This window comes from Acomys russatus, chromosome 3 (assembly GCF_903995435.1).
Source record: "Acomys russatus chromosome 3, mAcoRus1.1, whole genome shotgun sequence".
Taxonomy (NCBI): Eukaryota; Metazoa; Chordata; class Mammalia; order Rodentia; family Muridae; genus Acomys; species Acomys russatus.
The window spans coordinates 27,000,318-27,024,765 of record NC_067139.1 but is presented as its reverse complement, the minus strand read 5'-3'; the positions used below and the strand labels follow the sequence as shown (position 1 = coordinate 27,024,765).

Below are 24,448 nucleotides of genomic sequence, written 5' to 3'. Positions count from 1 at the left end.
CCTCTGCCTCCCGAGTGCTGGGATTACAGGTGTGCGCCACCACCACCCAGATTTTCCCTTACCTCTTCTTCTCTGCTTTCTTGTTTTCTTTTCCTCCCATCTCATCTTCTTTCTGCTTGTCTGCCCTCTTTCCTGTCATCCTCTCTTTCCTGTCCCTTCTCTCTCTCTCTCTCTCTCTCTCTCTCTCTCTCTCTCTCTCTCTCTCTCCTCTCTCTCTCCTCTCTCTCTCTCCTCTCTCTCTCTCTCTCTCTCTCTCTTTCTCTCTCTCTCTCTCTCTCTGTGTGTGTGTGTGTGTGTGTGTGTGTGTGTTCTGTGCCCTCTTCCCTGTCTCCCTTCCTACTTTCTTGTTGCATCACCCTCTTCCCTCTTCACCTCTATCCCTCTTTTTCCCCATCTCCTCTCCTTCTGACTGTGTCTGTCTGTCTTTCTATATATCTCTTTCTGTCTCTCTGTTCATTGCTGTCTGTCTCTGTCTCTCTGTCTCTTTGTCTCTCTCTGTTTCTTTCTCTCTGTTTCTCTCTCTCTCTCTCTCTCTCTCTCTCTCTCTCTCTCTCTCACACACACACACACACACACACACACACACACATTTTTAAACACTAAATATTAGGTGTGAAACATGGAATCTACCTGCTATCAAATTTTAACATTATTTCTAGTAAAAATCTAAAGTGACAAGGACAGGCTCCTCCCTGGTCTCTCTCACACTATAGCCCTCATGCCTACAGAGTGTTTATTTCACTGTGTAGTCTCTAAAGGCAACATGCAGGGCACAATGAGTCATTTTATTCCTTTTAGTAAAGCAAGCTTGTCAAAAACTTGTGGGCACTGGCAGTTCTTCTACTCTTTTTTCCTCCTTTTCTGTTCTTCTGTCATCTGAACACTGCTAGACACCCACCCCTTCCGAAGACCCTCTCACTTAATCTTATGAACATATCTGCTAAACCAACAACTGCTTTTACTCTAAACCCCCTGACTGAGGCGGCACAACTTCAGATGGATCAGAGGTCTGAGCTCCTCAAGATGATGCACAGTTGCGTGGTACATTTGTAAAGCATTTGACAATGGACTTGAATCCATTCAAAGTGATTGTGCAGCTTTCACAGACACTCGGTGTGTATTTCATCTTCACAAAGAGCCCCTCACCCATGACACTTTTATAGTCACCACAGACACTTGTACAGATCTTTCCTAACAGCTTAGGGGTTAGGAGTCTATTTGAAAACCTCGAGCAAGACCCCAGGAATCCCAGAATCAGGGTCTCCCTTTCAGTCCCTCCCCCAGGTGGTCACACAGGTGGGCAAGCTGAACATTACTAGCTTAGGGACAAAGCTCCAGGTTGAATCTGGTAGACTTTGGAAGAAAGAGTGCTACGTCACAGAGGTCTGTCAGCCATGTGTCCCTGCCCCCAACCCCAGACCCAGGCCCAGGAAATCAGCCAGGCCTTTACCATTTATGCCTTCTTATTCTCCAGTAAGCATCCGAGCACTCATCCTAAAGTCGGAGTCTTTCTAAAGACAGAAAAGAAGAACACTCCTTTTCACATGCATACTTTTTTAATAGCATGAAAGTGATGACCAAGAAGCAAATACACTGGGTCAGCTCAGCATCCCTTTCCCTCTCATATTAGTGTGGTGATGCACACACCATTAACAGGATGAAATCTCTTTGGGAAGCAAATGAGAAAGGGACCAAGTTCATTAGAGAAATACAGCAATAATCCCCTCAGTGCAACATCTGAGAAGCATCCCCTGCCATGGCCCAGGGACTCCCAAAGGCCCACATCTTCAAGATCTTGGGATTGGTCCTTCAAGAACAAAACACTGAGCCAGCCTCACATTCCTCAGGAGGAGCTCACAAAGGAGACCATGGTAACATCCTCCTTACAGCCTTCTTTGTTTGGATTGATGGGGCAGATGGGACAGGATAGGCATTTGCTGAGCTCCAGAACTCTAGGATATCAACAAGAATAACAACCCAATGAGGCTGCCACTGTGCACAGTACCTTTGGCTTTCCCAGAGCATTTTCACATTCATTTTAGTCAACCCAGACAAAAACGACTTGGTTTACAAGCCAGAAAGAGGGGGAAAAAAACACAAGTGACTTGTCCAGGGCCATACAGGCAGGCTTGGACAACTGTGGCCAGACTTCTGGTTGCACAGTCCATGGTCTGCCCTTCCCAGCCAGACACTGTACATTGCTTCTAGCTTGCTGACTCTATTCTGAGGGACATACTCTCTATATCCACTCAGGCTGCTTGTCAGCTAGCAATGCTGTCTAACTAGACATTCATTTAAGAAAGAAAGAAAGAAAGAAAGAAAGAAAGAAAGAAAGAAAGAAAGAAAGAAAACAAACACAGTTCTTTGAAAAACATGGAAAGTCTTCTTTGACAAGTACATGTAGATTAAAAAAATAAATGTGGCATCCCTCTGTGTTGCCGCTTTATGGATGTCTTATGAATAGGCCCTGCTGAGGAACAGTTCACTGGCCTCTCATTTCTATGTACACAGAATACCCTTGCTAATAGCAGGACCTTCACACTGGGAAATTATTTGCTAAATATTTCCCACCAGCTCACAGCTTGGCCTGTCAATTTCTGCCAGATGTGAGACATCTGGACTGGTGCAACAAAACAGGACGACTTCAAAGAGATGTATCCCAGATGTAGAAGAGGACAGCTGTCCTCAGGAGTCTGTCGCAGGGCCAGCTCAGAGTGTCCAAGTTTCCCATGGCCCTGCTCCACCTGCATCTCACCATAGCTTTTATATGACTGAAAAAAGCATTCACGGGGTTGACCAGGTAGCCGCACGCACGAAACGCTAAGCTGACAGCCACAGAGAAGCAGCGATGGTCCCATGCTTCATGATCATGTGATGGTGGTGCTCAAGACCCTGTGGCAGGGAGTAGTGTGGAACCCACTGTCAGGTGAAGGACCCCAAAGAAAGGTTGCCATCTGAGGGTGGGGCTCGTCCTTCTCCGGTCCAGGCGGCATTCAGGCACACTGATCTGATGCGCCCTCGGCTTCGTAAAAACCAGTGGAGACCCTATTCATACAGCTTCTGTCTTGGGAAGGGTCACTGGCCCCAAATGTTTGCTTGGGGAAGTGACCGGAAGAAAAGCTTGCTCTGTACCAGGTTTAGAAATATCTGGGAAAATACTCTGTAGTCGTGCAAACTTCTGTAAAAAGGAAAACGAAAAGACATTGAGAAAGGAGTCATTGGGAAAACCTGGCTGTTGTCAGTTGCACTCTCCCCTGGGAGCTGGCTGGACACCCCATCGTGGAAGCACTTGCTAGACTTAGCATCCCTTGTTCTTTATAAGCTACAGATATTGCTTCATCAGGAGACTCAAACCCCTGTTCCAGTGCTCTCCAGGCCCTACCGCCACAGAACAATGTGGAAAGCCAGTGCCTGTGGAAGCAGACATCTTGCCAACAAAAAACGGAAGGCCACCATCTTAAATGTACTGTCTGACTATCCTAGTTACTTTCTCATGAGCAAACAACCCTGCCAACCAAACTTCAGGCTCTAGGAGGCCAGGTACATAACAACCATTTCTATCCCATGCAGTGGTTGGCAGAACGCTTTGTACACAGCCCGTGCTCATGGGAGTCTTTTGTTTTATTTGTATATAGCTGCTTTTTATTTTAAAACTATTTTAAATAAACCCTCTACTTTTATGAAAGGTACATTTCTGAAAGGATCTATATTTAATAAATAGCACCGCTAAAAAATATATTCACCTTAAGATTCCTTTTCAGATTAATTTATGTAATCATTACCTTAGAAACTGATAACGTTCAGAAAAATCTTAGTATTATTATTCAGTGATTCATTTCAAAGTCGCGAGTATTGCAAAAATACACATGTTCACCTTTGCGTGATTATAAAGCACCAATGTTTCATTTTTCTGATTTAAAATATACTAGTGGCTTGAATATTTATTTGCATATAATAATTTTATATAGTTATAGGATATGATGTGATGTTGGTTGACTGATTTTTAAAATGGAAACCAGAGGTGGGATTTACACAGTAAGAGAGACAGACAACTGAATACATGGATATGGTAGGTGGCAGAAGCCAGCTGTTCTGGTGGCCCTGAGACATATGAGCATAATGGCTTCTCAGTCAGTCAGAGTCTCAGACGGCCCTTCTCCATGAGGGTCATGGTCAGTCCAGGTGAACAGCTAGGTAAAAATGCAATTAGGGGCTTCCAGCTGGAGCCTCTGACCAACAGCTAAAGTGCACATCAAGGATGCCCAAGTGCTGCCAGTTACCCTCCCCTTCAGGGGATTTCTGGGTGCCCCAGTGCTCTGACTTTTTAGGGTCAAATCGTAAAAAGGATGGAAAGCATAAAAAATATGAGTAGATCCAATAAGAGAAACCAGGCCTAGGGCAGTGTGACCGAAGGGAATGACAGACACCATACCGTAGCAAGGCCTCAGCCTCAGGGTGGTGGATGGAGACACTGGGGATTCCACTGACTATCCTACACAGCGCCACCTGCCTTAACACACACACACACACACACACACACACACCCCTCACAAAACCAAAAGCGGGCTGGAGGAATCCCAATGCACTTCTCAGTGAGGAGGCCTCAAAAGCCAAGGCAACCTTCAGAGGATAACCCTTCTCCACATTACTCAATGACTCTGTCTACAAAACAGACAGGAACCAGTGGGGCCCTGGGGACCATGGCCCAGCAATAGGGGTTCTGAGCAGACACTTACGCAGGTGAAAATGATGAGTGTCAGGTAGAAAATGACCAGGGAGAAGAGCAGCACTGCTTTCTGCCCTGTACTTTCCTGAACGTTGACTCCGTAGCTTCCTTAGAGCACCCTTTACAAAAGGAGAGGAACTCATGAAAACATTCGAAGACTTTTCTACCTTGCGCCCTTCCTGAGCCCTCTGGCCCCATTGAGCCCATCCCTACCCTCAAGTCTGTCAGTCAGAAGAGACCTGTCACACTGGCAGTGACAGCAATCCTGAGAGCTTGTGGTCGCATTGCTCTGGCTTTATGCCACGGGACGGGTGGGGTGTTTGCTGAGCTTCCAGGGCCACTAACTACCTTACGTTCTTGGGACTAGGTGAACCCTTAGGTGAGTGGCCTCAAACTAGGGCACTCAGACTAGAAAATGAGGCTGAGGATCTGCCCGCTCATGTCCAAGATATGCAACTGGAATTTTGTTTTATTTGTCTTCCTGAAACAGAGTATCATGTAACCCAAGTTGGCCTTGAACTTGGCCATGTAACAGAGACGGTCCCAACTTCTTGATCTTCCTGCTTCTACCTTAGCTCCGAGTATAGGCATGTGCCACCATCCCTCATTTTTATTGGTACTTTAAACTGAACCCAGAGTTTTCTTGCACGCTAGGTGAGCATTCTAACCATCGCCAGCCCCTCAACTACAGTTCTTAGAGAAGGCCAGCAGCATAGGCTGGGGGTCCCAGCTTCCTCAGGATGACTGAGGCTGTGGCCGTGGCCCTAGAGGAGGGCAGAAGGGAGGGCCCAGCCAGGAACAGCATGGGTGGAAGCGCCTTGTCCCCCTTCAGATACTAGCTGGTGCTTGGCTTGTGCTGCTGTGAGATTGGCTCACAGCCTGGCCAGGGGCAGGCAGCAGGCAGATTATTCCAAGAAACTGTTCCCTTGAGTCTTATGGATTTGAGATTGGAGTCAAAATTGCAATGCGGCCGTCTAAGAATAGATTCTCACCAGGGTCTATAGCTCGGTGGGAAAGGCTTCCATTATTTTAGGGATCCCTAACAATGACTGAGGATTCCACATACCTCAGGCAGTGTACTTAGCATCCTAGTGTAATAGCTCATTAAATTTAACAACAGGCAGCATATAGATGTCACTGCCCCCATTTGAGAGACAAGGCTTCGATTGGAACTATAACAAAACCAGCTACATTCGTGAGTGTCAGTGTTAACATCTGAGTCAGAGCTAAAGCGCTCATTCCAGTCTGACCATTAACTTGGAATCATGACTGTGTTGAGAAAAGAATAGAAAGCAGTCAGCTGTGCTCTGTTCATTTCCCCTCTCTCCCCTTCGGTGGTGGTGGTGGTGGTAGTGGTGGTGGTGGTGGTGGTGGTGGTGTGTGTGTGTGTGTGTGTGTGTGTGTGTGTGTGTTCACACATCAGTGAGAAAAGTGCAAATGCTGTCTGTGTGTGCAAAGTCAGGGCCATATAGACAATATGTTTGTCATTTCTGGTCTTAGTCCCTAGCAAATGTCGAGCAAAAGTCAGCGCATAGATTAAGCCATGTAAAGAAAACATGATCACATTTTTCAGAGGAATTTGCTTCCAGCCACAGATGCTTTCCTAAGCTGCAGGGTCAGATTCTGGAAGAGGAGAGGCTTCAGGGATCTGCAGAAAGTGCACCCCAGTCTGTGAGAGGGGAAAAAAAAAAGGAGCAAGCGAGCTCACCTGTCACTTTCAGAACCACCGTGCCACTGAAGTTGCGCTGCCCTCCAAGCTCCTGTAGGGCGCACCTATAGGTGCCAGAGCTGCAGAGGGTAGTGTTCTGGATTGTCAAGGAGTAAGACCTCTTCCTGGGGGCCTCGAAGGAGCTGTTCTGCCTGCTCTGGGGTAGCTCCAGCTTCTCGCTGCCACTCTCTGAGAGCTGTGAAAAAGCAACAATGAGTCACACTTCCTGACAGACTGGCACGAAGGTTTTACAACTTGTTTTCACAAAACCATCAAAAATGTATGTTTTTAAAGCAAGATAGGGTGCTTCCCCCCTCCCCGCCCTGTATGTGTGAATTCCAGGGGAGAAGAAGCGAATCTACAAAAACTCTCTAAGGCGATGCTTGCTTTGAAACAAGATGAGAGAGACTGTGCACTCTGGTCAGAACACCGGTAACTTAACCTCCATCCTGCAGGGACGAGGGAGGCACTGCTAGGGGACAAGGGCACAGTGAGCATCACTCTGGGTTGGGTTTTGTTCTCCTTTAAATGTTCTTTTGTTTTCTTCAGGTGCTAACTCACCCACCAGCTGATTCTTCATTTTGGATGCCAGCCTTTCCTTGGAAAACTTCCTAACTCTGTTTTGTTTTTGTTGTTGTCTTTTAAAGTACTACCAACCCACTGCCAGACAACTCAGCTAAACCCAAGAGACAGATGAATAATGGCTCCTGTTAGCGAGCACCTTCAGTGTTTGAGGAGAACAGCATGAAGAGGTTTTACGAGTCGTATCAAATTACGTATGGAAGGACAGTGACAGGCCATCCTCACGGACTAGGTGCCCATGCAATCCAATTGGTTCTTTCCCTGAGCTATCTTGGAGATTGAGTTGTGGGCTGGTTTCAGCATCTCCTACTCAAAGCCATGACATACCCCACACTCAACCTCCACTCTCTTTCCCATCGTTATCTTAGTGTGTATGTGTTTATGCATACATACATGTATGTGTATGGGGGTATGCAGATGCATGTGTGTGTGCATGCGTGCGCATGTGCGTGCGTGTGCCTGGGTACAACCTCAGCTGCATTCCTCAGGTGAGACTCACTTTGTTTTTTGAGGCTAGGTCTCCCACTGGCCTGAAGCTTTCCATGAATCCTTGGCTGTCTGTCCAGTGAGCCCCAGACCTGACTGTCGCATTGAGAGTATACCCACACTTGATCTTGTGGATCAAACTCAGCCCCTCGTGCTTGCAAAGCCTGAACGTGTTTCTAATCTACACTCCCCAGCTGATCCCTCCGCCTAAATGGCTTTGGGCACATCCAACCTTAGACACCGCAGCATGCTATTATCATTTACAAGATTCATATTCAAGACATAGCCAGTTAACTTAAGCAACACCAAAAATATCTCACAACATTAAGTAAACGTACAACTTTGTGTTGGGCCACACTGAGTGCTATACGGAGCCACGTGTGCCCTTCAGGCAACAGGTTGGGCACACTTTAATTTAAAAGCTTCTAAAATAGATTTTCATGAACAGTAAAGCAGAATGTGCCTTTCAGTGTTGGCAGGTAGTCAGCGTTCCTCAACAGCCTGGAACTGCCCTTTGCTACTTGGCTGGGACCAGTAGGAAGCCTTGGGACAAATGGCATCCCTCACCACCAAGAGCCACTGCAGGGAAAGGGACAGATCGATCACCAGACTTCTCTGCGCCATAGAGAATAGTGAATGGAGAGCGCACCGCAATTCTTCAGCATTCGGAGGGGGCTCTGGCAGGGGACTAAATAACTAAGGGGTTGGGGGGTCACTCTGTGAAAAAAGTACACAAACTCACTTATGTGTGTGTGCACAAACACAAACACACACACTCTGGGTCAAGTTTGTTTAACTTAGGAAGCCAAGCATTGCACAACAAGGCCACCCAGTTTTAAGGCCAGCTTTCAGTGTACTGGCATCGCTGTGCTACAGAGACATCTGCTGGCAGATTTATGCTCACTCCCAGAACCAGGCTGAAATGAACAGCTCTTCTCCTCGGGCTGCCTGGGAACATAAATCCTGCTTCTTGGCATACCTTCCCATTCTTAAAGGTTCCTTACTAAATGATCAAGAATCTCTGAGAGGAAGCTAAAAGAGTGTGGCTTCTGGGGGCGGGGAGGGTCAGAAATACAGCAACACTTGGCCTGAAGGCTCACTTCAGTCAGCAAAATGCTTGTTGTACAGGCGTGAAGACTTGTGTTCAGTCCTCAGCCCTGACATGAATATAGGTTGGTGTGGTGGCACAGGCATGTCACCCCCTTGCTGCACTCATAAAGACAGGAGAATCCCTGGGGCTTGAAGGCCAGTAAGTTTAGTCAAACCGGAAGCTCTCTCAGTCCTCAATGGCAAATACAGCTGCAACCAGCACTTAGAAATGTCTTGCCTCTGCTTTCCTCCCCCTCCCCACCTCTGAGCCCCCCAACCTCCAGCACCCAGATCAGAAAGCCCCATGAAAAAGTCAAGACCAAAACCTACAGTCCTCCCAGGAACTGGTGTATAAGATGCCGTTTTCATAAAGCTAGCTGCCAGGATGTGAGAAGCAGGCTGCTGCTGGAGATCAGAGCTGACTGGCAGTGGCCTTCTCTCTGTCTGCAGAGGAGTTCATTTTGAAATGAGGCAGCTCCAATGGCAAGAAGTGCACTTTGTGGTCAGATCCCTATGGGCTTCTGGAACAAGTCTAGCTGTTTCATCCCAGGTGTTTGTGAGTAGCAAGACATAGCCAGGTGCAGTGGTAAGGACAGAAGGAAAAAAATGCAGGGAGATACAGAGCAAGGTTGTTGGTGCAATCGCCTGGCAAGCTCCACCACTGTGAATCGTCATAGCCATCTGTGGAATCACAGCCAAGTACCTCAGCTCTCAGGGGTCTCCTCCAAAGACCCTTTCTTCGCAGTGCCACAGCAGAGAGCCAGTGCCAGAGAGCTCACGTAACTCAAGAGCTCTTGCCAAATGACTGACAGCACTCGGCTTGATAGCTAACCACAGTGGCGACCCATCTTGCCCACGTGAAGCTGCTCACGTTGCTCAGCAGGTATCTGAAATCACAGGTAGAGCTGAGCCTGTCTGTGTGGAGAGGCACAGTGGTTTCTCCAGCTCATGCCCACTGAAGACAGTTTAGTTTCTACACTAAGCATAGGGTTTCTACTCACATAAAATTAACAGCCTTTCTATCTCACCGAAGCGCTTGCCACGCACTGTGTGTGACCCTGGCTTTTACAGATGGAGGCATGACAACCAAACAAGTAGGCATTTCTTCCCTTCTCCAAAATATCAGGATAAAAGATTCATTCTTACCATGGCCCTTGGCCATCTCAGCATGAGGACCTTGGATTCCTCTTACCCTTTCTTCCCTCAGCAACTTATCTATCCCCCTTTTAAAAGCACTTTATAGCTTCTCTCTGGCATAACCAAACAGCTAGCATCACTTTTCTTGTGCATTGGGCCCAGTATTAAGTAAAATACGGGAGACTTGGATACAAGCAGCCTGATCCTGAGTGTATGTGACAACCACAAAGGCTACTAAGAACCCTGCGTGGACAAGACAAGTGTGAGGTTTCAATCATGCCACTCAGGACAGCAAACAATGTAAAACTTGGGAATTGTTTATTTCTGAAAGTTTTCATTTAAGATTTTTTAGACTATGGCTAGCAACAGGCCATTAAGATGGGGAAAGGTGACGTCATGGATAAGAGGGATGACCCAAGAACACAGTGAACAAAGTCATGCAGTGTATGACTGAAAAGACCCCACTGCCTTCTCCTAGTCCATATTTGAGAATGGTCAGTGTCCTGTCCGCTGCCTGTCCTGTTGTCATTTTAAGATATAGCTAGCCAGAGGCGGAAAAAGATAGACGTTTTGATGTGGCTCCACCTAAAAGTACAGGATCTCCCCACTAATGTAAGAGTCGCACCCATTTTCACATTTGTGTCACATGCTCAAAACCAGAGTGTAACACTATGGGCACCCAGGAAACCCCTTATGCAAAACTTCAAATGATTCTCAAAAGGCCAGTGGCCAGGCGCACGTCACCTTGCCATGTCAAATGAACCAGCTTTGGCTGAAGCAACACCGGGGACTGAAGGAGACATTCCAGAGAGAGGAAACAGGTAGAACTGCAGGTGGACCCACCCACTCTTTGCTGTGCTTTGAGTTCTTATGAGCATTTGGAGCTGGCTCAAAACCAGCCACTGGCAAGAGCGGCTTTTTAAACATTCCAAGTCTAAAAGTGTTTCATTGCTTCTCTGCAAAAGCATTTTAGGAAATAGTAATTTATAACAAAAGGAGCCCTCGGATTCATTCACAGCCGAGTGTAATTGACGGCAACTGTTTAATGCACACTCCGTGGAGCTAATACTGCTGTACAGCATGCAAAAAGCACAACATAATTTGGGCAAATTAATCTCTCAAAATGCTCATTCCAATGCTGTCTTAAATACCCACATTCTGTGGATTAACTTTTATGCTGACAACTGAACTTTTTTCTATTGAATTAGGCGAAAAAAATGAGGTACCCCATTTTCTGAAAGCCTAGGGACTTTGATTTGTTTCAAGGCCTCCAATTTGAATAAATGACTTAAATATCATATTCTTTCTCAGAGACAGAGATTTGACCTAAAGGAAACTATAAGACCTAAGTTAAACTGAGCTTCCTCTTTAATTTTCTGAACACAACATCAAGTAAACACAAGTGCTAATTTTAAAGCCATGTGAATTAAATAGATTTCTTAATGACGGACAAATTTGAAATGAGTACAAACTAAATAAATAATACTGGAATGGAACCCATATTTCAACTAAGAATTATTTTGTCAAATGTTTTTAAAAAGAAATTTATGTCATTTTATTCAAATATACGACAGCTAATCAGGTCTTGTAGGACATTCTGTGGTCCCAGCTACTTAGAAGGCTGAGACAGAAGGATTTCAAGTTCAAGGACAACTTAGAGAGACTCTGTCTCAAAATATAAAAAGTAGAAAAGGCACTTAGGGGATGGAGAAATGACACAATGGACAAAGTGCTTGTGTGTAAGCATGAGTTGATGAGCTCAGATCCCCAACCCTTATATAAAAGCCAGGCATGCCTGTAACCCCAGGGGAGACTACAGAGGCAAATGACCCCTAGGGACTTACTGGCCAACAGGACTAGCTGAAATGATGAGCTCCAGATTCAACAAAGAAACCCTGTCACAGCTGGGCGTGGTGGCGCACACCTTTAATCCCAGCACTCGGGAGGCAGAGGCAGGCAGATCTCTGTGAGTTCGAGGCCAGCCTGGTCTATAAAGTGAGTCCAGGACAGCCAAGGCTACACAGAGAAACCCTGTATCTAAAGACAAAAACAAACAAATAAAACAAACAAACAAACAAACAAAAGAAACCCTATCACAAGAAAATAAGGCCCAGAATAACCGAAGAAGGCATCCTAAGCTCAGCCACTAGGTCCACAAGCACAGGCATAGATGCATGAGTACCATACACACACACACACACACACACACACACACACACACACACACACACACTCATACACATACACACACACACACACTCATACACACACACTCATACACACACACACTCATACACACACACACTCATACACACACACATACACACACACTCATACACACACACACTCATACACACACATACACACACACACTCATACATACACACACACTCATACACACACACATACACACACACACACTCATATACACACACTCATACATACACACACACTCATACACACCACACACTCATACACATACACACACACACACACACACACCACGTAAACTTCCTAGAAATGACCAAATTTGATTGTTAAGGCAACATTTCTACTCCTATAGCAAACAAGGAGTTTTGACCACGAACTTGAAGTCTGAGCTCATAAGATGTTAGATCTGCTAACAATGCAATCAAAGCTTGCTGAGAAGAAATGCTTCTTTTGAGAGGAAAAAATAACACAGAATTTAAGCATTTCACTTACCAATGTGATAAACCATATGTAAAGAGGGAGACTTCAAGTGTTCCAAGGTACTGTTACAGTAATCCAATGCATCCCCAGCATACTGGAGCAGCTTTCTGTTAATTGCGCTCCTTGTACGCTAACATTCATGTACTTTGGTTTCTAACTCAATTAAAGTGCTAATATAATACCCATTCATCATAAAAATAGCTCTTTATAATGTGCAAAATAGTTAGGCTCCAAGGTTGATGTCATAATGAGGATAAAATGTATGAGCATTAATGTCGAGGTTTTTTGTTTCTGAGTGTAATTTTATTAGAAAAATTATTTTCTACTTTGAAATGTGCTGCGTCTAGTAGACAGAGTCAGATTTATGGCTCTTAACAAGAGTTGTAAAGTATGGCGGAGGCAGCCTAATTGAGAACACTGGCTTTGGAGTTGGGTGGAGAGGGAAATACCCCAGCCCTGCCACTGGTCCTTTGGTGCTTGGCCAACTGGCTGAGCAGCTCAGGGTTAGTTTGTACTCATAGGACCCTAGAGTGACCACACTAAGATATTGCGCTGGAGAGATGGCTCAGCCATTAAAGGGTAGGCTCACAATAAAAATAAATAAATAAATAAGACATTTACCATATTGCATACACATCCTAGTATATAACCCATCAGACACAAAGCCCTAAAGATAATATTTTTTAAATACATAGCGAAGGTTGCATTCAGCATACTAAACAGTTCATTGCACACAGGAAGGGTTCAGAATATACACTCTGAATAAATGAATGAATCTGTGAAACAATGAGAATGTGACAAGCATGCTGGCTTCTAAATCAGAAAGCCTGAAGCCAACCAAGTTCAAGCTTCGGCATTAGCTAACTGGATCGTTTTCCGTCAGTCACTTCATCTCTGTGTCTAGAAGGAATATATTATAAAAGCCAAGTGGGAAGCACACATGGCATTGCTTAGTTGAGAGAGATGGAGCTAGAGGCTGCTGCTGGAGCTGTTTGTTTTTCACTCAGAAATAGTCTATCATTCATTCTGGTGCATCCTTCTTGACTTCCTTCTGGTAAATTTACCCTGGAAGTCTCCATCCATTGCTCTAGGGAAAAATCTCGTGTGTGTGTGTGTGTGTGTGTGTGTGTGTGTGTGTGTGTGTGTGTCTGTCTGTCTGTCTCTCTCTCTCTCTGTGTGTGTGTGTGTGTGTGTTTATGTGGGTACACGTACATGTGAAGACCAGAAGACAGTCTCAGTTGCCCGTCTTCTTTCGGTACCATCCACTCTATTTTCTATTTATCTTTTGAGAGTGTCTCTCACCAACTTAGGGCTCTTTTGATTGGCTAAGCTTGCTAGCTAGTAAGCCCCAGGGAGCTACACCAGCACATCTTACCTTCTTTTTCTCACTAGTTCTGGAGATCAGACTCTCTCATGCTCCCATAGCAAGCACTTCACTGACTACAGCATCTTTCCAGCCCTACACAAAGAAATGTATTAGCTGCCCATACTGTCTCCAAAACAGCATAGAATTCTGATTCTCTCAAGTACCATCATAATAAAATGGAAAACTTTTTCAAAGTTGAGGCATGGATGGCATTGTTGGATCTTTCGTTACTCACAACCATACTGACGCTGTCATCTTGTGGTGCCTGCAGGACCCTGAGTTCATGTCCTTCAAGGAACCATGCAGAACCACTGTAAACCACAGAGTTTTAGGAGGCCCATTTGACTCTGGCCTGACATCCCAGGGCCTCAGAGACTGGTTGTGGCATACAATGCAATCATAGCCACTTAAGAATAGACAGGAGAAGAAGAAGAAGAAGAAGAAGAAGAAGAAGAGAAAGAGAAGAAGAAGAAGAAGAAGAAGAAGAAGAAGAAGAAGAAGACGAAAAGAAGAAGAAAAGAAGAAAGAAGAAGAAAAGAAGAAAAGAAGAAGAAGAAGAAGAAGAAGAAGAAGAAGAAGAAGAAGAAGAAGAAGAAGAAGAAGAAGAAGAAGAAGAAGAGACAGATACTTGTCCTATTAGAAGAAAAACCTAATCAGAAAAATAATGTTTGGGGGAAATATGCACATGTGTTTACCAGCTACTATTTCCCTGTCAAGGAGAAGCTAGCAAAAAAACCAATATAAAGGTTGGGAAAGATGAAAAATGGAATGTTGGGGCCTGGAGAGATGTCTCAGAAGTTAAGAGCACTGGCTGCTCTTCCAAAGGTCTGGAGTTCAATTCTCAGCAACCACATGGTGGCTCACAGCCATCTATAATGAGTCCTCTTCTGGTGTGCAGGCGCACATGCAGTCAGAACACTGTATACATAATAAATAAATCTAAAAAAAAAAAAAAAATAGAATGGAATGTCACCAAGCCTGAGGGATATTCACAAAGCTCTAAGGCCAGCTTTTCCTAAAGAAAGGCTTACATATGATGGGAATGTAGGGGGAAATGAGAAATATAATACATCAAGAATAAGCAAATATAGTTCCTTTTCTTTAAGATAAAACTACAATTCCTCGTAACAGAAAGTCTTAACTGATAGGAGCACACACATACACAGACCACTACATAAAAGTGGTATATAGGGAATTCAGGTGATATGACCCAAGTTTCTGGATCATTCCTATTTCTTTTCCCCCTCTCCTCAAAGAATGGCCCTCCAGAGCTGACCCAGAAAGACTGGTCCAAGGTGACTGCAGACAGTGTGGGTCAACTAACATCTTTCTTTTCCAAGGGTTCTTCTCCATCTGAGCCTATGACCCTCACCAGCCACCAGCATTTCTGGGATCTATCTTCTTTGGAGGACTCAAATTAGAAAATACAAGAGACTCAAGAGCACTCCTAGACACTGTCACATGATGCTACTACAACCTGGGCTTCCAAGTCACTACTAGTTTCACTTGGCACACACAGGAATTTTACCCAGTGTGTCTCCATGCAAAAAATAACAACAACAACAAAAAATAAATAAATAAAGAGCAAAACACTCAAGAATCCAAAAGCATGCTGAAGAGTGTGGAGGAGTGTTATCAGGTACAGAATGTTGGTCCTGCTTTTATTTGTGCCCAGGAATAATGGTGCAAAATTTAGGAAAGCCTGGGAAAACTCAGTCAGTTCAAGTACCAACCTGAGCATCCATGTTACATCCCCAGCATCTATGCTGAAAACAAACAAACAAACAAACAAATTGGGGGAGAGGGTGAATGTCGGTAATCTCAGTCCTGGGGAAGGTGGTACAGGAGGGTCCCTGGGGCTTTCTGGTTTCAGGCTCAGTAAAGAACCCTATCTAAAGCATATGATGGAGACTGAGGAAGACGCCCAAGTTAAGTCTCTAGTCTCCATATCTATGCACACAGAACTCCTTGTTCTTATGCAAGCATACATGGGCACATGCATGTGTGTGTGAACACACACACACACACACACACACACACACACACACACACACACACATTTAGAATTATTGCAGAAGTGGCCAGAAAGAGATTACGAAAGCAGTTTTAGACAGAGAAACCATTTTGGGGGTAATGAATTTGACTTCAATCCTGTTTGGCATAAAATGCCTACGTCACTGAGACCTCCTGCAAACTTCTCCTTTTTTCCAACATAACCAAGAATAAATTAAAGGAACCCAGTCCTCATGTGATTCAGCTTCCCCTTTGCATCTGTGGAAAGCATGTGGTTTGTTTGTTTGTTTCTTTGTTTATGTTTCTCTTCAATTCTCAGCCACCCTATTCCAACCCTACAAAAGACACAAGCAGTGCTACTGTTCAGTCATGTCCGAAGCCTCAATGAGCCACCATTCTAGTCAGGTTGAGACTTCCTCCCTGAGGCAGACAGAAAAAAATGATGGAGAAAATCCAAGGAAGTGGAGACGAGCTCTAGCCTTCGGTGAACTACCCTGAGGGAACTCTCAATGCATAAAACGCAGGCTCCCAAAGGTCTGTCTTCTCGGATGAATTACAGTCTTCCCATCACTGTGAGAAATGTGCTCATCCTTTGATTTGCATGATGTCATTCTCTGGGCTGAAACTCCTTCAATGGCTCCCTACTGCTGAGATTGTGTGCCTTGGACTCATTAGCATTTGACACTCAACTCCTTCCTATTCTGTGTCCTAGCATCATCTCTAAGCTTGCCTTCAGTATCATTTTTCTTTCTACATCACTAGTCACCTCACTTGTACCAAAAGTGTCTTGTGGTACATGTCTATGCCCTTGGACAGGTGTCAACCTGGAAATGTTTGCTTGGTCCCTGAGTGTGGGTCTGGGTGTGTGTATATACCTCTGTGTTCATGTGTATAGACATCAGATGTCTTCCTCTATCGCCTCCACCTTGTCTGTCAAGATAGTGTCTCTGAAAGAACCTGGAGCTCGTAGATTTAACTAGGTTGCCTGACCAATGAGCTTCAGGGATCCACCTATCTCTGGCCATCTGCACTTGACTAGGTTGCCTGACTAACGGGCTTCAAGGATCCACTTATCTTTGGCCATCTGCACTTGACTAGGTTGCCTGACCAATGGGCTTCAGGGATCCGCCCATCTCTGGCCATACACACTGGTGTCAGGCCCTCAAGTTTACACAGCAGGAGCTTTACTGACTGAGCCATCTTTTCCATGTTGATTTTTGAGCTAGCTATCACAAGGCCCAGGACTTGGCATACTTGTGACTTACTATAACACAGTATAAATATGAAGGATATCCAGAAACCAACTTTACATCTTTTATAGTTTGAGCTAAAAGTGATTTCTCCAAGGCACAGAGGACACATGCCAATGGGGACAGTAGAATGTGTGTGTGTGTATGTGTGTGTGTGTGTGTGTGTGTGTGTGTGTATGTGTGTGTGTGTGTGTGTGTGTGTAAAATCCTAATGTACATATGGCTTTCACATTTCAGATTTTCAGCTCTTTTTAATATGGAAATATTTCCTTTTTCCCCAAAACATATTCTTAGATTGCCTCTTAGAATCAAGGAAACTCAACAAGTGATACCTGTTAGCTCATTGGTAGGCCCCTGAGGGATGTCATCAACTTTAACCCCTCATGAAGCATGCTGCTCTTTTCCAGAGACCCTGTGCTTGGAGCTGAGCATCACACGCTGGTGGAGACAAAAAATATAGCTCTATTCAGTAAAAGCAACTTGCATCTAGGGAGATGACAGTCAAGACCAAGCAACATGGTGCGGTGACTAGCCTTGAGTGATCAGATGGCCTCATGCAAACCATTAACCTGATTTCAAACATCCCTCCTCACCACCCGTACCCTCAGCATGAGCATCAGAAATAAAACACTGACCTGGACCAGACCACCCATGATCTACCCTAGCCAGGGATTTTCTAACTGTCATGTGACTGGTTCTCTGAAATCACCGTCTTACTTCCTCTTTCTCCCTTCCTTGACAATCATCTAAAAAGAGCCCATCTTGTGACGCATGCCTGTCCCCATCCCACGCAGTATCACCCAGAGGCCACATCAGATATCCCCTTTCACTTTGCCTCACTGTAGGTTGTCAGGGTTCCTAACATGATCCAGGACTGCACTGTATCTGATGAGTACGTGACTCCTCTTTGTTAGCGGAGAAAAACACCAACCATGGCCAACGCTGTCCATCTGGAGCCCTGCTCTCTCTTCTGACCTACTGCAGCTTTGTGGAAGCAAACACAGACACAGCAATGCTCCGTAATGGACAGACACAGCCGCTCCTGCACAGCCTTATATTCAGCACATACATTACTAGGCTCTGTCCTCTGAGACCACAACGTAAACAAATGCCATAGTCAACAGCAAAAGAGTGATGGATCAAAGCATATTTGCCTGTGCTCTCAAACTACCTCCTCCCACCCGAGCTGCAATCTATCATAACTTTACAAACAAATTGAGTTATAGCCCCAATGGATTATAACTTATTGATTTTTCTATTTCTTCACCATGATCCATTCTGCTTTAAAAAGTAGGGAGAGAGGGAGCCTTCAGGGATTCCAGTTAGGAAGGTACTGGGCCACAGAAAGAAGAGCTGTCCTGGAGGGAACTGGGCTGAGGCCAGCTGTGCTTGGCTTTGCCTTTGATTTCCTGTGCTTGTCTCTACTGAAGCCTCCCCATCACACAGCTTAAAAACAAACAAATATGTGGTCACTGTCCCTGACCGACCCATCAGTGTTTGAATAGACACTAACTGGACTCCATCTGCATGGAGTTTTTGGTAAAAGGCAAATGAAAAATTTAAGGTATGGCTTTCACAAGCCATCAGTGCCAACTGGCTAGTGACAGGATGTGCTATGGGCCTCAAGGACCCAGCGTAACCATCGTTGTGGTGGGCAGACAGCCTGCAAGAATGCGATCCAGTGTGGTAGACAGTGAAGCCTCATTCCACAGGGGCTCTGCTCTGCTTGCACTGACCCCACAACAGGAAATGCCTGGACAGAGATGAGAAAGGGATGTGAGAAGAGCTAGGCTGGCCTTTGGTCCTCACAGCTACCCTAGAACATTTTACAAGAAAACCATGCAAAATAAAAACAAACATAATAAACATAAAACAAAAAAACAAATCCAAGACGCTTCATCCATAAAGTGAGGCCTTTCAGTACCTCACCTCTGGCCTTATTTCCAGAAGTCTCTACCCATTTTTGCTATCCAAGCAATAACAACGCAAATGTATGAATTACCCAGCATGAAAAAAAAAATGATGGGACTTGTCCAAAAGTCCTGGAAGAAATAATACTTATGGATTTCAAGGTATTCGGGTAGTGGTAGGCGCCCTACATCTCCTCTAGCCAGCCAGCCCATGGAGAGGGCATGAGACGCCTTTTCCTTTTATCATCAGAGCTTCATTCATAGTAGGCAAGCAACTCTACCACGCCCCTCTTTTTTTTTTTTTTTTTTTTTTTTTTTTACCCTAGGAAGAATTTTTAAGAGACCGTCAGGCCAGACCTTGCAAGAACTGTGTCCAATAAACAAGCACATACATTACAGACTTACATCATCTGTCGACATCTAAGGCGAGGTCAAAGGCTAATGGCTATGATTTACTGAACCATTCCAAATGACCCTGTGCGAGAAGATTTAACTTGACAACTGTTTGAACGTCGCAGTCTGAAATTTCATCTCCTTGTTTCATGAGTACTTTTTAATTACTCCCCTGGGGATATTAATGATGCTTCCTATTTTTTTTTTTTTAATTACAGTCTGGGAGGGATGGTGGTTTTATGTTTTGCTCCCTCCCTGAGATGGTTTAGTTTACTGGCTGGCTGGCTCAGGGACACTTTACTTTTCTTTACCCAAAGTAATTAAGATAGAAAAATCGAGATATCAAGATAGAGTAATAACCCAAGCTTTGGAATCTGACAGCTTGGTTCAAAGCCCACTTATTCTGCTCCCCTGGGCTCTGCCTCTTCACCTGAAAAGTAGTAACAAGCATAGTTCCAGCCTCTTAAGCCCACACAGTTCTGGAAGACAGAGGTAGATAATATATGTGAATATTTATTCCCACAGTCTGACATATGGTAAGCACTTGAATATTGTTTTTACAATATTTTAAAAGTGCTATTGTTTTGACTATTTGAACAATTTTTGGACTCCTGTTCCCTGAGCTCACAGTAAGAAAAGAGAAACAAAGAAACAGTAAGAACACACGCACACACAGACACTGTCCTATAACATTCTCCACAGCAGTGTCCTGAGGTCTCTATGGTGCCTTCTCCCTTGTGGTGCCAGCTCAGATTTAGTACAGGGTAGACACTGATGCTGGGCAGAGTGCAGAAAGCGCTGGTGTATTGTTACCTTTTGGTAATGAACAATACAGTTGTTTGACTTGTTTGGTTTTTGCTTTGATGCTTGGGGTTTCAAACCTGGGACCTTTTGTGTGCTGGGCAAGCACTGTACCACTTAGCTGCCACCCACCCCATCCACAGCCCAGATAATTGGCTAAAGTGAGTAAACTCACCACACCAAGCACACATACACCCCTTACGTTGCCTTGCATGTTTAGACACTCGTGCATACACAAGCTCTCCTTAAATCTTTCTTAATGGGAAGAAGGCAGCCCTGTGTTTTGTGAAAACTGAGAATAGACAGAGGCTTCCTCCTTGGAGGTAAGTCAGGAAATCAGAGAGCCAATCCTGGGGACTTAATTCATTTGCCTTAAAATGGTGGTGGCCTGTCTCAGAACCTCACTTAAAGAAGGGGTGCAAAGGTTGCCTCTATTAAATTACAGCAGCTGGGCTATAAAATACCAAAGGAATTACAATTTTGGAGTCCGAGACAATCTAGTTGAAAGGAAACCTTTCAAATGCCTTGCCTTGTGCAACTCAGTTTCCCACCACAGGGCCAGAGATGCTGGGTTCTGTCCTGTTTGGGCCTCAGGCTCCAGCCTGACTTCCTGTGGAAGTCCTCATTCATGGCCTGACAGACCCCTGAGAGGCTGCCAGGCAGAAGCAAGGTTAGGGGAGAGGGTGGCGGCAAGAAGCCAATGATATGCCTTCACTGAAAAGACATGACTTCTCCTAACTACCTCGGTGGCCAGCCTGAAGCACTTGAGACCTCTTTGAAACCTCCCTCTCAGATGCCCTTCTATCTCCTGGGTTTTGAAGGTGTCATGGTTACAAGGTACAAGAAATCAGGAGTCTGGGGGCATGCTTCCTATTTCATGCCCAAATCTATGCCCACGTTGCTTTCTCTGCAGCACCCTGACTGCACCCACAGGTGCCCTGATGCTTGGATCCAATCCCTTGAAATCCTCTGGTGGGCTCAATCACGCCAAGACGCCTTTGATCATGATCTGCAGGGAACTCAAGGGGCTTGGGCCCTGGATGCAGATGAAGGGTGGCGAGAGAAGGTGGGGTGTCAGAAGAGCTAGAATGCCCAATCCCGAGCCCCGAGAGACCCCATCCCTCCCTCGGGTGTCTGCTTCCACTCTCCCCACAAGGGGCCGCGCAGACACCGGCCACGCTTACCTTGGCCCAGGACACCGCATAGGAGAGCTGCGGGTCCCACGGCGCTGTGCATGGCAGGTCTGCCGTCTCCGAGCAAGCCACCGTCACCTCCCGCATCGCCATCGCGGGTGCCAGGCTGCAGGCTGCAAGAAAGAGGGGGAGACAGACTGTCGTAAGCAAGGCCAACGAGGCTGGGTCGCAGGCAGCGCGGGGCGATGGGCTCGGGGCCGTACCGCAGCCTAGGAGCAGGAACTGGAGGCCTTGCGACATGGCTGGAGCGCTGCGCCACTGTACTGGCCGCCCTCCTGGGCGCGCGCCGCGCTCTTGTACCCGCGCTTGGGACTTCCCCGCGCGCCGGCCTCGGGGACTCCCCAGCCGGAGGAGGCGGGTGGCCTGGTCCCCGCCCCGCGCGTGCGTTCCCAAGTCCGCGTCGCTGCTGCGGCTGGCCAGCGGCGACAAGCAGCTCCGCGGAACGGACCCCGCGACCTGCGGCTTCGGAAGCCGAGATGGCACGCCTGACACCGGCTCGATGACCATTTAACCCAGGCCATGGAGCCGATCATGCAGATTCAGAGAGGGTGGACAACTTCCTCTGAAGCCCAGGGCTATAGCTACGCTGTTCCTCTCCAGATTTTGTGATAAGAGACAGACATCATAGACTTCCAGAGAAGTGGCAAACGCCTGCAGTCCTTGGCTCTCTGCCTTCTTTCGGGCATCATTCGGCGTTGTTTACATTGTTTGAGCAAAGGAGATCTTTCTGTGCTGAAGAATTAATTACACACACACACACACACACACACACACACACACACACACACACACACACACACAAGTTTGTTTGTTTTTATAAAACAATGTCTAAAAGAAGACTGAGTCCATCTCCGTTGCATCCGCTTCCCAAGGCTCAGGGACAAAGGGGAAGAGGGAGCAGACAGATTTTAAGTGCCAGAGGTCTGGAAGGATCAGAGTGATACAGTCATGTCTTCTGGACATGACACCCACCGGTGCACTCTTGAAGTCACAGTAGTAGTGATGATCTGCACAAGCCCAGGGCAGCCAACCTTTTAGCACGGAAGGGGTAAGGGATTCACAGGCTCCACCTCGCCACCCCACCCCACCCACCCCACCCCGCCCCAAATGAACAGTCTATGGCTGGGGGGTGGGGGGAGAAAGGAGAAGAATCAGTTTTCTTTAAGGATATCCACCCTCCACCACCCCCATCGCCCCCGCAGGCCAAGCACTCTCCAGTGGATGCCCACATCCAGAAGTAAATGGACACCTCAAATTCGTTGTTTTTTTTTTTTTAAATCAAGTCACCTCTAATTCATCCAGAAGCAAACCCCCCATAATATTTTGCTGTGTTGACTTCTATGCCTACATAGGTATTTTAGTGGCTTACCTTTCTGACCCTTCTATCATTCTGCCATTTCTACTATGATTCTGTCTTGTGCTAGTTTAGTTTAACAGTTCACAAGCAGTTCCACCATACTAAAAATAGTTTCAGCAACTGCAGCAGAATAGAACAGAACTGAAATAGTGGCTATGCCATATTCCATTGGGCCGCAAATTTGAACCCATTAGGTAGTATTGAGGAGCTGGATGGCTTTTCTATTTTACTATTTTTTTCCTTCATATATGAAGGCATTTTGTCTACCTCCCAACCCCCAACTCCCACTCCTCCCAGATCCCTCCCTCCATTACGCCATGCTCTCTCTTGCTCTCTCCTTCTCATCTCACCCTTTTGCTCTCCATATACGTACATATATATAACCTACTGTGTCCAATTAGTGCTCAGCACAGGCATGTGGGTGTAGGTCTGTGCACTGTAGCATGGCAACCTACCAGGGGGCCCCCTTCTGAAGAAAACCATAGGCATGCCCACTTGTACACAGGTGTAAGGCAGTGAAGAGGGGGTTTTCCCCAAAACTTTGCTCTGAAGGAACAATTAGTCTTACTGAACATGCACCCCAAACCAGTTCAGGCAGGATCACCCTTTCCACTCTCCTACTGGACATAGCTAGAGTATGGTTGAACAAAAATCTAAGTTTGATGGACCTTAAGGGAAGATAAACTTACTGCAATGCTCTGCGTTGGGTGTGTGTACAGCCTGATGTTGGGTCCTAGGCTACCAACAGGCTGTCTGGAGGTAGGGGAGGTGTGCACAGGAGTGTGAGTAAGGAGCTCAGGTGAGTTACTAGAAGATGGGTGTGTGCAAAGTAAACAAGGCTGCTGCTGAGCTATCCCCTCTGCTTGCCTGCCACATAGAATTGTGGAACTGAGCACACCAGTGCACAATTAACTCCCAAGGAATGGAACAGTCCTGATATTTTTGAGGTCCTCTGCTTACCCTCCAGTAGAACCCACATCCAGCTGTGACTCCTTCCTTCTGATTCTCACCCATTAAACACCGAACTGCAGGGAGCAGAGGACGTCCTAAGCCTGTTGCCTGCCTGTCCTCCATGGTGTGGATGCACATCACCATGCCTCTAAGTCAATGGTTCTTAACCTGTGGGTCGCAACCCCTTCCTGCTTGATTCCAACATTTTGTTCCTGTGTGTTGTGACGCTGTCCCAAGGACTTTGAGCCTCAGTTAAAGTTGTTTACTATAAATTCTGGGCCATCCTTACCAATGAGGTACACACCAAATTCCTTCTCCAAGCTTAAGATCCATGTTTCTTCTTTATGACACCTTTTATGTACAAAGAGGTTTTTTTTGGCAATATTTCAATGTAGTCAAATGTATCATGTTTAATTATGGTTTGTGTTTGGGGCGGGGCTTAACAAGTCTTTTCTTCCTCTGAGATCCTAAGAGCATGTTCTTTCATTTCCTTCCATCACTTCAGAATATGGGCGTGTCTATCTAGCTCTTTAATCCATTTTAACAGCACTCGATGAGGGCACCTAGCTAGTTCCTCACTGACAGTGGGACAGTGGTTCCTTCCAGTGCTGCTCCCTACCTCTACCCCAACTCCATTCCATTGTTTGAGACTAGAGCTCACTAAGTAAATCATGCTGGCCTTGAACTCTCAATCCTCCCAAGTCCTGGTACATACAGACCTGTGCCACCACGTCCCACCCCAGCTCCAACGTCGTTTCCAAGAGTTCTTTTTCCCCTCACTGCTTTGAAGTTAGG

At 45.9% G+C, this 24,448-nt stretch overlaps 1 protein-coding gene across 1 annotated transcript; it reads right to left on the bottom strand.

Moving 5' to 3' along the window:
• Positions 1 to 2,101: 2,101 nt before the first annotated feature.
• Cd83 (CD83 molecule) lies at positions 2,102 to 21,715 on the bottom strand. The gene is given in 6 exon segments (XM_051170627.1): positions 2,102 to 3,178; positions 4,737 to 4,796; positions 4,799 to 4,845; positions 6,435 to 6,630; positions 21,337 to 21,458; positions 21,549 to 21,715. Coding segments are annotated over 6 exon segments (591 nt in total). The 5' UTR covers positions 21,586 to 21,715; the 3' UTR covers positions 2,102 to 3,049.
• Between the last annotated feature and the right edge of the window lie 2,733 nt (positions 21,716 to 24,448).